The 14,552-nt window shown below is 43.7% G+C and overlaps 1 protein-coding gene across 16 annotated transcripts in view; it reads left to right on the forward strand.

The window, feature by feature from the left end:
• The first annotated feature begins 1,481 nt into the window (after positions 1-1,481).
• Positions 1,482-14,552, forward strand: part of LOC135908735 (uncharacterized) — a 1,076,237-nt gene continuing 1,063,166 nt past the window's right edge. For all 16 annotated transcript variants that reach the window (XM_070529152.1, XM_070529157.1, XM_070529150.1 and 13 more), the window contains exons 1-3: positions 1,482-1,615; positions 1,703-1,738; positions 2,793-2,953. In XM_070529152.1, the coding sequence (XP_070385253.1) occupies positions 1,593-1,615; positions 1,703-1,738; positions 2,793-2,953 (220 nt within the window). In that variant the 5' untranslated portion in view covers positions 1,482-1,592. The remainder of the gene's footprint in view (positions 1,616-1,702; positions 1,739-2,792; positions 2,954-14,552) is intronic.

The following is a 14,552-nucleotide window of genomic DNA, read 5'->3' on the forward strand; positions in this document are numbered from 1 at the left end:
TTTTTCTTGACTGCAGTCAATGAGTATGTTTGTACTGAAAAGTTAGAGGGTGTCGTTTTTACACAGTAGCAGTTGGAAGAATTCCTCTAGCGTGTCTGTGTTGCCGAGATATCCGACTCCAAATTTTTATTGTCGTTCACATGATTGCACATGCAAGAGAGTTAGGATCAGCACAAAGCTCCTCCCTTATGTGACGCTGCTGTTGCGTGCGCCATTAGTCTGACAACGGGACTGAGACATGGCAAAGATTATAAGCGTCCCCCTTTCCATCTCGGCAGGCGAAATAAAAAATTGAAGAACCCGGAAACGCTGTCGTAAGACGCAACTGCGCAGCCTTAACGATGGCGGCAGCTGCCATGTCGAGATAAGAAGGAAGAAGGCAGTGCTCGTGCGTGATGGTGGCTAGACGAGCGGGCATGGTCCTTGCTAGGACTACGCAAATAAAGTGATTGCTGATTTCCAAGTGCTGTAAGATTTATTGAAATCAAGTGCGAGAACTGCACGGCGCATCGCGCTGTCACATCTTGATTGCACCAAGCGAGAGGGGAATGTGAAAAATTATCATTTTGCCCATTCCTCCGCCCTGTTGTCAAACTGAACGCCGCACCAAACAGCCGCGTCACATCAGGGAGGAGCTTTGCGCCGATTCTCAAGCTCTTGCATGCGTAATCGTGTAAACGACAGTTAAAAACTGGAGTCGGATATCTCGGAGGAAAAATACGCCGGAAGGATTCTTCCAACTCAAAATCTGTAGAAACACTACTGCCTATAACTTTTCAGTACAAACATACCCACTTACTGCCGTGAACAAAAAATATATTATTCATTTTTTTTTGTCAATTTGGCTGCTGACAGCCAGATTTATCATCTCATTTTGTGTCCCCGTGTCTACATAACTTATCTGGAGAGGTGTCTTTCGCGTGCCTCCCAGTGCCAAATTTTAAGAAAACTAAAAGCCTAATTTTCAACAACCGGTATAAAGAAACGCAGAAAATAAGCTGCGTATTGACAAGAAAAACACGCGAAAATTATCTTTGCAAAAAAAAATAAAGCACAGAAAATACGCAGACATTGTCCACCTATTCATCAAGATTTAATCCTGACTATAGCTACATTCATTCTGTGTTATTCATACCAGTCTCAGTGCCTCTAAGATTTGCTCACTCTATAAAAGCACAAAATATTTGAAAAATACTTTGAATTTACTTTCCTCATGCCAGCTCATTCTCGGCAGATGCCCTGGAGAGGACACGATCATCACCCAGTTCTGTTGATGCCTAGCGACATATAATCGAATAAGAATGATTTATTGCCAAATGCTTTATTATATCTAATTTCAATATTTTTCGCATTTCAAACTTTCTTAATAGTTCTTCGGTTTAGTCTCGTGAAATGCATCTCTTAAATCACGCAATTTCTGGCCAATATGCAATAGTGGACATGAGCCACTCTTGGACGCAAACCTGCAAGCAAACATATCGCCGGGGTAAGCCGCATTAAGAAGACGACGACGACGTTCCTTATTTGATGATAAAATTTTCAAGTGCCTTACTTTACACGTCAACCTGGCGAACCGAAGCAACCCAGCCACCATGAACCTTCAACAAGGTCCCATGTGCGTATATTAGAGAAAGGCTTCTTTCTTGACGTGTACATTTTGCCGCATAGGGTTTCGTGTATTAATAAGTGCTTCTTCGTGCAGGGACATTGTGCAAGACTTGCCACAAACGGAATACTCGTGAGTTTGGCCTGCCATTGCTATAATTATGCTGATAAAGTGCGATGACTTGCGACATCCTCAATGAAACACGAAACGTTGCATCTCAGTGCATCTTAGATAATCTTCACGGCGCAAGCGGTACTGTGAAATCCGGACACACCGTATGCAGAAGCGCGCCTATTCTTTGTCAGTTCTTCAGTGGTTGGCAATACGCACGTAGAAAGAAGTAAGCACATCAATCGGGGAATAAACGAACGGTCCAGTGTGCAATCACGGAAAGGTAATACTAGGGGGAGGGGGTGCTGCTTCCATAGTATACGCCCTGCTGAATATCTTCAGAAAATACTTCTCTTTTGAGTTACTAATGTCTTAGTTAAAAAATTATTTGTATTCTACTAATGGAGAAGAGTTAAGGTTTTGACGAGTTGGCCGTGTATCACGAGGTGCATGTATCGTGCGATAAGCAGGCTGGAAAAAGACTACAATAGACGTCGCGCGCTCCATGTGCATCTAAAGATGTTTTAGCTATCAAGTATGCGCGCCGTGCACTGTACCCAGGGACTTGTGTTGTGCCTTGAGGTTTCCGAGGAAAGGCGAACCTTATAAGCAAGGTGCGAGCCTGAGATAATAAGATTTCTCAGAACATTCTTTCAGTGCTTGTTCACGTGGAGCGGTGATCGTATTTCCTGAAATGGTGGATATATTTATCGACCACATTTCTTAAATGTTCTGTACAACGTCTCTACTGGCTACCACGAGACAGGCTTGCTGTAAATTCTGTTGGCACATCGAATTTGATACAAGAACTATAGTGAGCTGCCGGTTGTAGGTTCATTACTTACAATTTTATAATGTACAGAGAATCGCACTTCCGAATACCCTGGATCGAAACATATACAGCGCCTCACTAAAAGGAAACTTTATGAACAATGCTGTACATTTTTCTCCACGCAACAGTATTTCGTAGTGTTTGCCTTGATTGATTAGTTTTTCCAAAACTTCAAATTTCTCCTGTAAGCTGTGAACAATAAACTCACAACTTATACGGACGTTGTATGGCTTGCAAACGCAGGATGGGAACGCGATTCATCGGTGACCGCACGCCCAGCAGCGACGAATACGAGGGTAGTACGAGAGGCCCATGCAGTGTTTTCTGCATGGGTGGCACCATGGGAGCTGTGTTCTTCGTTGCCGCGGGAATCACACTTGCCTTCCTGATCATTAGGAACTTTGGTGAGAATTGTTTCTTTTTTTTTTGCAGTGAGCTTCGTTTCTTTAAGATTACATACTCTGACTGTAGCTAAAGGAGTGGAAAAGGGGCCAGACTATATTTTGACTCTACAACAGATTGATTGTGGAATGACAAAATGCCTCATACTCCGTCGACCTAATCTGTTTCCTGAAATTTACTTTCTGGGAAATAGACCTTCAGTGAGTAGACTGTGAATGCCATCACTGTACTGTGTGCTGAGAATTCTACTAATACTCCCGTAATTTTGCTGTGTGTAGCGGGGCTCTACACTAAAAAAAATTACGGAAGTTATCATTCTTATACCAGCAGTTTTATAAAGTTCATACAGAAATTGGTGCAGTACACGGTATGTCAGCACATCGTGGCGCCACTATGCTTTTTAGAGGATAGTTGCGGAACCGGGTCCGCTATTGCATTCCTACTTCATTGTAGAGGTCTTAGATCATAGATTAACCCCATAATTTCACTCCCTTTCACTCCTCGAAATGATGAAAGCTAAAATATTCCCACCAAGGCAAGCGGCTGAGGTGATCCGTTTAATTACTCCTATTCCAGTAAGTTAAACGCATCTGCTATAATTGTTTAGTTATTAGTTTTACGTCTGTAGTAACTGAAAACGTAGAGGTATGCACGTGGTTACAAATATGTTAGGTACACTTTTTTCTCGACCCAGAACACACCTTGTGGATGTTTACCTTAGCAGCGTGTAGTTGCCTTTGATCTTGATAACGTCTACCATTTTAAAACGAAGACTTTTCTAAATTTTCACTGAGACAAATTCATCTCCTATGTGCGGTGGCATATTTAGCATTAGGCCTTTGAAGAAGGGTTGCGGGAGCATCTGAATGGGGCCACACAGATCTGTTCCTGATATAAAGCACTTGCCTGCAGTCAATACAGGATTCATAGTGTAGAAACTTTATCTAACAAATATACAACATGAGAAAAAAAAAGGTCGTTAACCGGTGGATCGCCTTCTAATCTTAAGCTACATGGTCGAGATTGTAACTGCACGCCAGAGTTGGATGAATGCGCGATATTGTACAGGCATAAGAATGAAGATACGCGTCTTATGGTAGAGGCATGGTATATCTATAATGGCGGAAGTGCGTGCGTGAGTCAACCTTCGATTACATTAAATAAGGAAGAGATTAAGGGCCTTAACAGTTATCTCTCACGTAGACCGGCACGTGTACCCGATTGACACGTGGCGTTGCCATTCCTGAGCATGCGCAGATGAGTTTTGTGTCTTTTTTTTTCTTTTTTCGCCTCAGTGCTCCCTTCAGTTGATAGTCGGCGTTCGTGTTGTCCACTTCTCTACTCTTGTGTCCTGTCTGCACGCCTCACTTCTATTTTGCATAATAGATAGACACTATTGGCTGTGTACAAATCTATCACGTATATATGATTCAAGGAGAACAAGTTTATCGGTTGCAGACCTCGCTCTTCGGAAGCCAGATTGGCGAGGGTCCAATTTACCATTATATTCCAAAAAAACACAAGGCGAAGGTTAATCATTTTTCAAATTCCTTGAGTAAGCAGCTAGTGAGTGCAATTGGTCTATAACTGTTAACTAAGGAAGGGTCTTTCCGTGTTTGAGTATAGGTAGGACTATTGCTTCTTTCCAAGATGAGGGTATATGACCAGTAGCAAATGTCTTATTGTAAAGGCCTGAAAGCAGTTTAGGGTCTCATAAGGTAGATTGTTGATTATTTCATAAGTTATTGCGTCAGAACCTGGAGCCGAGCTACCACAAGTGCCTAGGGCAAGCTTGAGTTCATGGAATGTTAACAGTCTATTGTACCCTTCTGATGACTTGTTTGGAAGCAGAGAAATATTTTCAGCTATTCTTTTATGCTTTAAGAAAGTTTCAGAATAATTTTCCGAACTTGATACTCTCTCAAAGTGCACGCCAAGAGTGTTTGCTTGGTCTTCTATTGGCTCACCAGAGCCATTTCCAAGGATTTGGATGTCGACGACATCCAAGGATTTGGATGTCGTCCTTTTAGTTTACGTACCCTATTATATACTTTGCTAACATCCGTGTATGAGTTTATTGCGGATATGTAGCGTGTCCAGCTTTCTCTTTTGGATATTCGGCGGATACGGCGTCCATTTGCTTTGCACCGCTTAAATTCTATTAGGTTTTCTGTGGTTGGATAGCGTGAAAATCTACTCCATGCTTTGTTCTGGCGTTTCTTTGGAGTTCCGCAGTATTTGTTCCACCACGGCTTTGGATTGACTTTATCTGTGCAGGACTGAGGTATGCAGTTTTTAGCAGAACAGAGGATATGTTCAGTGATGTAGCTGGCCAGTTCCTCTACACCGAGGTGGTCCACGTCTTCCACGCACAGTTTACATATATTTCTGAACTTTGACCATTCTGGACTATGAATGTTCCACTTTTTGGGGTAAGCTGGTGCCACTTTGTTGTTTCTAGGAGTACTGGGAAATGATCGCTCCCATATGGATTACTGATAACTCTCCATTCCAGGTATGGAAGAAGTGATGCTGACCCTATGGCTAAGTCTATACACGAATACGTGTTGTGGGTAGGACTATAAAAAGTTGTCTGTCTTGTTAAATGGACAGGCTCCAGATGAAAGAAGGAACTTTTCAATTGCCCGTGCTCTCGCATCACATCTTGAGTCACCCTAGAACGTGCTGTGAGCATTGAAGTCTCCGAATATTATATAGGATTCGGGAAGCTGGTCAATCAGTTTTTCAAATTCTGCAATGTCAAACCTTTCATCAGGCGGTAAATATAGAGAGCGAATAGCTATATGTTGGTTGAACAATATAGCCCGAACAGCCACTGCTTCAAATGAACTTTGGAGTGATACATGCTGGCATGCTACTGACTTTTGGGCTGTGATTGCCACACCACTTGAAGAATAGCCTTTATTTCTAGCTTTACGGAAAATTATGTACTGTTTTAAGAAGTTCTGATGTGTAGACTTTAAATGTGTTTCTTGAACACAGAACAGACATTGCTGATATTCCTCTAGTAGATCTTTGACGTCATCTATATTGCGAAATAGGCCCCAGGCATTGCACTGAATTATTTGGGTAGCCATATTGAGGAAGATTTTTGTTGTCTGTGTTCAAGAGCACGTGGGAAAGATAGATGGATATGTATACAAGGGCGGTTCCTTACAAAAATTTTTAGTCACATTTCATAAACCGTCTTTAGACAAATGTTACTAGAACCTATCGACATTCTATAAACCGTCTTTAGACACCGTAACAACTTCCTAGTAACCTCCTACCGACTTTGGGCCACCGATATTGAATTGAAAGTATAGATATAAAATATCGATAGAATTCTTACCGACTGTTTCTTATCTTATGTCGTTAGAAAGTGTCAACTGTGAAGCGACTATTTATTGACCACGTTTATACATCCTAACAACTTGCTAGTAACATCCTGTCGACTATTCGCCAGATAGTTGACGGGATGTTACTAGGAAGTCGTTAGGATGTGTAAAGGTGGTTAATAAATAGTCGCTTCACAGTTTTTACGAAGTACATAAAAATTTTATCCAGAGGTAATTACTTTTGCGATTATATATTGGGAAAATGGGCTTTGATTATCTCTGAATAAAATTTTTATTTGCTTCCTAAAAACTGTGCAGCGACTATTTATTAACCATTTTTATATATCTTAACGACTTGCTAGTAACATCCTCTCGACTATCTGTCTGTGGGGAATAGTGGTTGCCAAGTGGCTAGGTGTGGCATGCAACAGAAGAAGACAGGTTTACATTTGTGCTGGAACACATCCATTTAATGTCCCAGGGCTAGTAATGAAGACGAGTTCTCCAGCTGCCCTGGAAGTAGGCTGAAATGTTGTGTTGTGTAGTCTAGAAAAGAGAAGAAAAAAGGCAATATATTAGTTTTGCTACAGTGACATTGCAAAACACCATGCATCGGTTTCTTAAAAAGGAAGTGCACAAGAGACAAGTTTTCAACCCTGTGAGCTCTAAACTTCTCCACCCGTTTTTTGCAAAGTCCTAAAATGCATGAAATGACTGAATTAGTGCATTAGAGCTGGGAGCGTGATGGATGTGCGTAACACCAACAGATGCACGAAACATACTCTATCATACCAATTGTCATCTACAAACAAAAGCTGTAAATCAACTTCAGTTTAATGAACTTCGATATTCGTATTGTGACCAGTACATGGAAGTTTCATGTGTGAATTATCTTAGGAAAGGCAGGGTGCCAGTCAGAACTGTGCTGCAGCTTTGCTTGGGCACAGGTACATAGAAGAGTTGATTTTTGTGTTGCACTTAAGAACCACGAAATGATACAAGCAACATGTAAGCAGTTGAACAGGCATTATGGACGTTCTACAGCAAGATTAGAAAATGCCTTTGCTCTGCAGGCAGACATTGTCAAAGTGAGCTTGTTACTAAACATGTTAGCTTTCCACAAGACAGGATATTATATTATCAGTGCATTCATATGAGCAGGGCCTCTATCACAAAAATACATATGCCAACAGTAATGAACATTTTCTAGTTATGGTGGCAAAGCTTGCATTATAATATGCTATAATAATCAGGTTAATAGCTATTTTAGCAGGAAAGAAAGGAGTATACCCTAAGATAGCACTGAAATTGCCATGAACGGAGTTTTGTTGAAAACTGCACAAATAATATTAACATGCTTCTTTGTGACACACATACCTAGTATGGTGTTGACCTTCTTGGAATCCAACGGATCCTTCCGTGGAAGGCATTTGACAGTCGCCCAAAGAAGCACCTCCCTTCAACGTCTTCTATTGAAAAAGGAGCTTTAAGGAGGCCCTCCGCGAAGTGAAAGCCTGAGTTGTTAGCACCCAGGCACAGTCTCTTCAGCAGGCCCTTTTCGACATATACACCGTAACCGATGTCTACCTGTGAAACAATACAACAAACACAGATTCATTTTATAGACGTTGGATCAAGGAATGGTTAGGAAGTAGGGTAAGGTTTGCAAAAACGGAAGTATCTGTTTCTTGTTGATTCGGTTTAAAGACCAAAGCAGCCTTACGTATATCATACATGCATCGTACTGAGCTGTGTACTTTTACGTAAGACTAGAAAGTATTGGGAACTTAAATGCGAAAGCAAGACATGCATCTGCCTAGAACTAAGCAAATGTGTGCCGCCCCTTGACACAGAGTGAGATCTGGTGCTGTTTTAGTGATAAGCAGACATTGAAAGTTTCAAGCCTCATCGAGTATTGGGCCAAGCTGTGTTCGATTAGTGACGCACAAGTGCTCGAGAACTATTAAACAAGATGCAATTGTCTTCAAATACAATTCTGACTTTCCCTTGCAGACATGCAGTTTTCAATTTACTGACTGCACTTGGGTGTAAAGATTTTGTCTGACAGAGTGAATAAACCACATACACAAGCAGCATTTTCATAGTTAGCATAGTCTTTAATAGGTACTGATACCTTCTATTTAGAAAGCCCTGTATAATGGGCCTCATCAAACTAAGGTTTGTCAATGTAGAAGCATAGAACTTTAGTCATTAGAAGACAGGTGAAAAGAGTTAATTATTGCAATTATTACTGAAAATTAAATTTTAGACAGCTCACCCCAATGAGAAATTGATGCAAGCAGTTTGTACATGCCACATAAGCATTTAGATATCAAAAATAGGGATCAGCGAAAACCTTCCCTCAGAGGTTCATTAGTACAAGAAGCCATGCCCTCGAGGAGACAACTTCTTTTTCTGTAGGCAGAAAGAGGCTCGAGTACTTCATTGACACCTATATGTGCCCATGCCTATATGTTATCTCTGTTGTTAACCTTTTTTTCATGTACATGCAAGGTGTGTTTATAACATCTCATTGTGCACAAAATTTGCGTAATAATTTAAAGACCGCGATTTTGTAGCGATGGTATTCCTTTTTGCTATTCGTTATTAGTCTGACCGACGCCCCGGCCCATGCTACGTACTGCAACTGCCGGCCGTTAGCGGTGGGCGAGAAGAGTGATATAGAATCGAGGGGTAAGTATCGCTACAAAATCGCAGTCTTTAAATCATTATGCACTGCCGTAACCTAAGATTGCAAGAGCTGACATCTGGTTATTGAGATTTGGTTGGTCTATCTTTCTTAAAGGCCAGCGTCTGATTGAAATGTCTAGATTAAAAATGAACCTCGTTATTGTAATATTGGCCTATATCCGCTCTGTAATATAGAAGACAAACACGCGAAGAGACTCAAGAACATAAATAATACACACAGGTTCTCGCGACGCGGACCTCCAAACCTAACTAAATACATACAAAAATCTTCATACAAGCTTTTATCTGCTTAAGCGTCAAACATAACAATCGTGTGTCAACGCGCGAAGCCTATGATACATCGACGTATACATTACACATGTACTGTACTTGCGGGAATGCCTATATAGCGAATAACTTCTTGCCAGGAAACTACCGATCGAACACCAACTTTCAATGTGTTTTCATAATTGTGTGCCCATTCAGGCATAGCAATCAAGGCGGGTAGCAGAATGCAAGTACGCTGTAACATCAGAGGAAGCTTTCGTGAAATTGCTTGCTAAATGTGCACAGCAACATGGCTAACATACGATAGGAAAGCGCTTTGCTCTAGCTAGTTACACAACGCTCATTACGTAAATCATAAGCTTCAAGAGTGCGCGAAAGCGCCAAACTTGCTTACCTTTCAAGACTTGGCAAACGCTCCTTCGTCTAACGGGTACAGAGGATGTTGCCTTCAAGATTCGCAATTGCTTCAGGTGCATGCAGGTTGCAAAAGCACGGCCTTCGAGATCAAAGTTTGTCACTCAAAGGAAGCCGTAGCTGGGAGGCGGACATTTAGGCCCCAAACGTTGGGTTTACAGGGCCTAGGTAGGCTTCCTCATTTATAAAGAATATACAGGGGCTTAAGCCGAATCATGAGCGAGCTATACAGACACACGCGGTGCGATTCGGTGTCCGATCCGACGTGCGGCGCTGCATGCTCCGGCATGCGTGATACGACAATCCGGGGGGGGGGGGGCGAGGGCCCACGCTGTGCGCACATGGCGTGCATCCGAAAGATTGAGCGGCGCGTAAGCTCCGCCCACATCCAGCTCCCCAGCTTGAGTTCATATTCACGTCGAGAAACGCAATATAAACAGCTCTGCACAACACTGCTTCGCTTTACGCTAACACTGTCGATAAAATTATGCCCCTGCGAGTGACAGAACACTTCATGACGGCGCGTTGTCCACTGACGGCTCCACTAAAGTCAGCAATGGGCTCCCTGCAATGGTCAGGCTGCGCGGCGATCGGCTCAGCCGTCAGCGCCACCGTGTCAGTTGCGCGAAACACCGAGGCGGCCGCTGCTACGGAGGCATGCTTTTGCGGCACTCGTTTGAAAGCTTTCGGACGTTCTAAATTGCGGTTTTAAGGCAATCGAAAACGTCGAGGCCCATTTTGGATTACCGACGCTTGAGAAAGGACGTGAAATCTTTTACTACAACCACGTATACCGTGTCAAAGAAGTAAACAGCACGGACATCCCAGTGAGGTGCTTAAATTAAATTGTGGTGTTTTAGGTGCCAAAACCACGATCTTATTAGGAGGCACGCCGTGGTGGGAGACTCCGGAATAATTTGGACCGCCTGGGGTTCTTTAACGTGGCCCTAAATCTAATTACAGACGTGTTTTAGTATTTCGACCCCATCGAAATTTCGCTGCGGTGGCCGGGATTTATTCCCGCGACCTCGTGCTCAGCAGCCCAACACCGTAGCCACTAAACAACCACCGCAGGTAGCGAAGTATTTTTCACAACAAAGTCAGTATGCTTACGACGTCGATTTCGAAGTGCGTTTAAAAACCATTATTTTATGCCACTTAAGTGAGCAAACATGGCCGTGGACGTCTTTGAACTGTCATTTGTCGCTTCCTTACTTGGAGGGTGCCTTGCACCTCACATTGTAGAGGTTTTGGCGAATTGGCAGTAAGTGCTTTTTTCTCCGTTGACGAAGTGCCTCGAGCATATTCTGGTATTGTCGTTCGGGCTCGAATGTCAGAAGGTATTACCGCTGAAGAATCATAGAGAGCAATCAGCTGAGACTAAACAACGTGAATATTGAACAAATATGCTCTTGTGTGCGCGAGGGAAATGCTAATTTTCGAATACTCGTCGTGTTCTGCAGTGTACTCCAACCTTAGTTCTGTTGTTCCAAGCGCGAGAAAACATCGGCACGAATGAGCTCGGTACCAGCATTCGCGTCTTGATCTTGGCGCAGGAGGAAGCAAGCGCATGCAAAGCTCCAGCACGGAGCGCTTACGAAGCTAGATTTGACACCTAACAACCACTGCGAGTTTGTTTTGGAGCAGGAAGAGCTAAACAACTATCAAAACTGATTTACAACAGCTGGAATCAGTTCACGCATTTTAATGCAGTTGACGCTTTATTGTGTCTTTGTACAGATGCCGCTCCTGGCTGTTTTTCATTTCTTTTTCTTGTTTTTGCACTTACGTCTTAGTTCGTTTAGCAGAAATTCGCAAGACCGACACGAACCGCGACGATCCACTTCAGCCGCCGGGTTGCTTCCCCCGGTTTCGAAGGGAAGCGGCACAATTTGATGCCGACATCCCCTTCGCGGTTGTGACAGTTCTTAACGCAGCAGTATCTGCGCTTGTTCTTTTTGTTCACACTTCTCACAAAGGAGCTGCCAAGAGGCCGCGGGGAATCTATTGGAAAATTGGAAAAGCAGGCTTGCAGGCGCGCCTGAGCGCACCGCGGCCACTGGTGAAATGACGGTGACGGCCTACCCGTGGATGCTCACCGCCGCTGCCAGGTGGCGCGACTTGTACAGGCAAACTGCATTACAGGGTGCCCATAGGGCCGGTAGGCATAGCTAGACGGACGCTGCGGCCAACGGCGCTTGCGATCCAGGCGAGCTCGTCGAAGAGTGCTTATTTTTGCCAAAACACTTAGCACTGTGTACATAAGGTCGGCCGTAATTAAATACAATTGGTTTACTCGACGCAGTCGTTGCGAAGGGCAAACGTGCAAGTGAACCGAGCGGCCTCGCTCAGACGGTCGGTGTGTGATGTCTGCTCGCAAAATGCCCTCGCGGCTCGGCTCCCGATCTCGCCAGTAGCTTAGTGCTAGTGTACTAGGCGCTGGTTTGCATAACAGGCACACGTTCCAGATAATTTTACTGAACTGGTAACTATTTCATGTCGGAAACAAACTGCAGCAGGCAAGGAAAAAAAAAACTGCGAGAAACCGGCCAACCAGCACCGCCTCTGTGGAGGGAACGTCAGAGAACGTCACATGCCAGCCGCGCTGTCATTGGCTGCGGCCAGACGACGGTGCAGTTGTCGGACGCGTCGGACATCTGCCCGGCTTGTCGCACGCCGGACGTCCGATCCGGCGCTTCCGCGCGGCTGAACACCTCGATTCGGGCTGCCGTTTCGGCGCGTCGGACGCCGGGTCGGACACCCGGCGTCCGACCGTGTGTCTCCCGCTTTAGTTGGCGAACACGAGCCGATCAGCGCGCCGTCCGTGCAGCTCCATCTGCTTGCAATGGTGTATGGCCTACGGGCTTCTTTGACACCTACTGAACCCGAATTCATGATCACCGCTCATATACACGCTTCCCATGGCGCTAGCTGTCGTGTTTTCGAGAATACGTGCCCTCAACTTGAATTCGTGAGACCGTATTTCCTCTTAGCGTCCGGTATTAGAAGCAATATTTTTCTATGAACATCCTACTATGATCTGTTACTAGGAAGTTGATTAAAAATTTGGAAAACAGTTACTGTGCAAAAAAACATTTTTTTTAAATCAGCCAGTCTTTGCATATTCATATAAAGTTGAGATGATATTATCTGTTCATTTCCCACTAAATCATTTTTAACAACTTTGTAGCAACCAGTGTTACTAGAAAGTTGATTGAAAATTGAGGAAATTTACACCTGTGCATAAAACAAGACTGTCTTGCACCAGCCATGTCCACTGAATAATTATAACCTGATTTAACAATATTCATGCATCTTTGGTAACTTGGGTTACGTACTCTAAGAACATAATTATTTTTATTGACTTCCTATTGAATGGTGTTTCTAAAAAGTTTAAATAGTGTGTCTTACCTTTCTAGTAACTTTCTTTTTACATACTGAAGTTAGAAAAGAAGTAACCAACTTTCTTTTGACAAAGGTTACTAAAAAGTAAAAGTCAATAGGATGTTACTAAAGTTGATAGGAAGTTGATAAAAGTTCTAAAGAAAGTAAGGAAGCATTTTTGTATGGGACGTAACCGTTTAGGTTACCGGTCCCTTTCCTTGAGCAGTTACAGGAATTTTCTCTCTCCTAGCGCGCTCCCGAGAGCGCAGATCTTTCGGCGTCGATGATGCCGGGGATTTTTGATCGACCTCCATAACCTTCTCTAAAGCGCTGGAGGATCGTGAACTAGGCGCTGAAACTCGCGTCCCAGGCCGTGGAGTTCGGAATAGCTTTGGGACCTGCGAGACCGGAGTCGGCAGGTTCACCTTCGATGTTGATGGAGGAGCACTTGCTGCAGCCACCAGGGGGGCAGGCGGAGTGATTACAGGGCCGCTATCAGTGACCGCGGTAGACTCCCGAGGGAGTTGTGACGCTGCCCGCCATCGCGCCACCTCGGAAAAGCTTATGTGATCTAAATATGACAGACGTTTCCTTCCTTCGTGGAATGTTACATTTTCTTCGACTTTAATGCAATGATTTCTTTTTCTTTCTTCCATTTAGGGCATGTTCTAGAGTAGGCTGCATGGCTTCCATCACAGTTCATGCAATGTGGAGATGAGTCGCAAGTGTCTGATGGATGGTCGTTCGAGCTGCATTTTGCGCAAGTCTGCCTTCCTCGGCAAATCTGGGATTCATGTCCATACCTCTGGTACTTAAAGCGCCATCGAGAATTTACCTACTTAGAATAACACGTAGAATAACACGTACAATAATACGTAGAATAACACGTGTTATTCTACGTACTTAGAAAGTACGTAGAATAACACGTACTTTGATATAGCCTGCATCCAATGTACTAGGCAGTAGACTGGTACCAAAGGTTAAGACTATGTGCTTTGTTGGAAGTTGTTCATTGTTCCTGCCGATTAGGATTCTTTCTACTTTGATCACATTGTGGTCCTGGAAACCTTCAAGCAACTCTTCATTACTAAGGTCAAAGAAGTCGTCTTCAGAGATTACTCCACGGCTCGTGTTCATGGTTCGATGTGCCGACACAGTGATGCTACATGATCAATGCATTTCAAGTCATTAATTTTATCGTGTTGTGTTTTATCCATCAATTCAAGGAGCAGGTCTCCATTCGACATCTTTGTAGCTTTGTAGCCAGGTCCTATAGTGTTTGCGAGGCATTTCGCCACAAAGAAGGGGGAGAATTTACGCACGCTCTTGTTGCCTTCACTGTGGATTACTTGCTACTTGGGGAAATGTTCTTGATTGTTCTTCAAAGAGAATGAAAACATTCCATTGGTGCGCCCTCTTTTTAGAGGGCGATCAAGGGAAAGTGGTTTACTAGAAGCAATATAGGGGTCTTGAGTTCGGCAGCAGC

This window comes from Dermacentor albipictus, unplaced genomic scaffold (assembly GCF_038994185.2).
Source record: "Dermacentor albipictus isolate Rhodes 1998 colony unplaced genomic scaffold, USDA_Dalb.pri_finalv2 scaffold_18, whole genome shotgun sequence".
In the NCBI taxonomy this organism is placed as follows: domain Eukaryota; kingdom Metazoa; phylum Arthropoda; class Arachnida; order Ixodida; family Ixodidae; genus Dermacentor; species Dermacentor albipictus.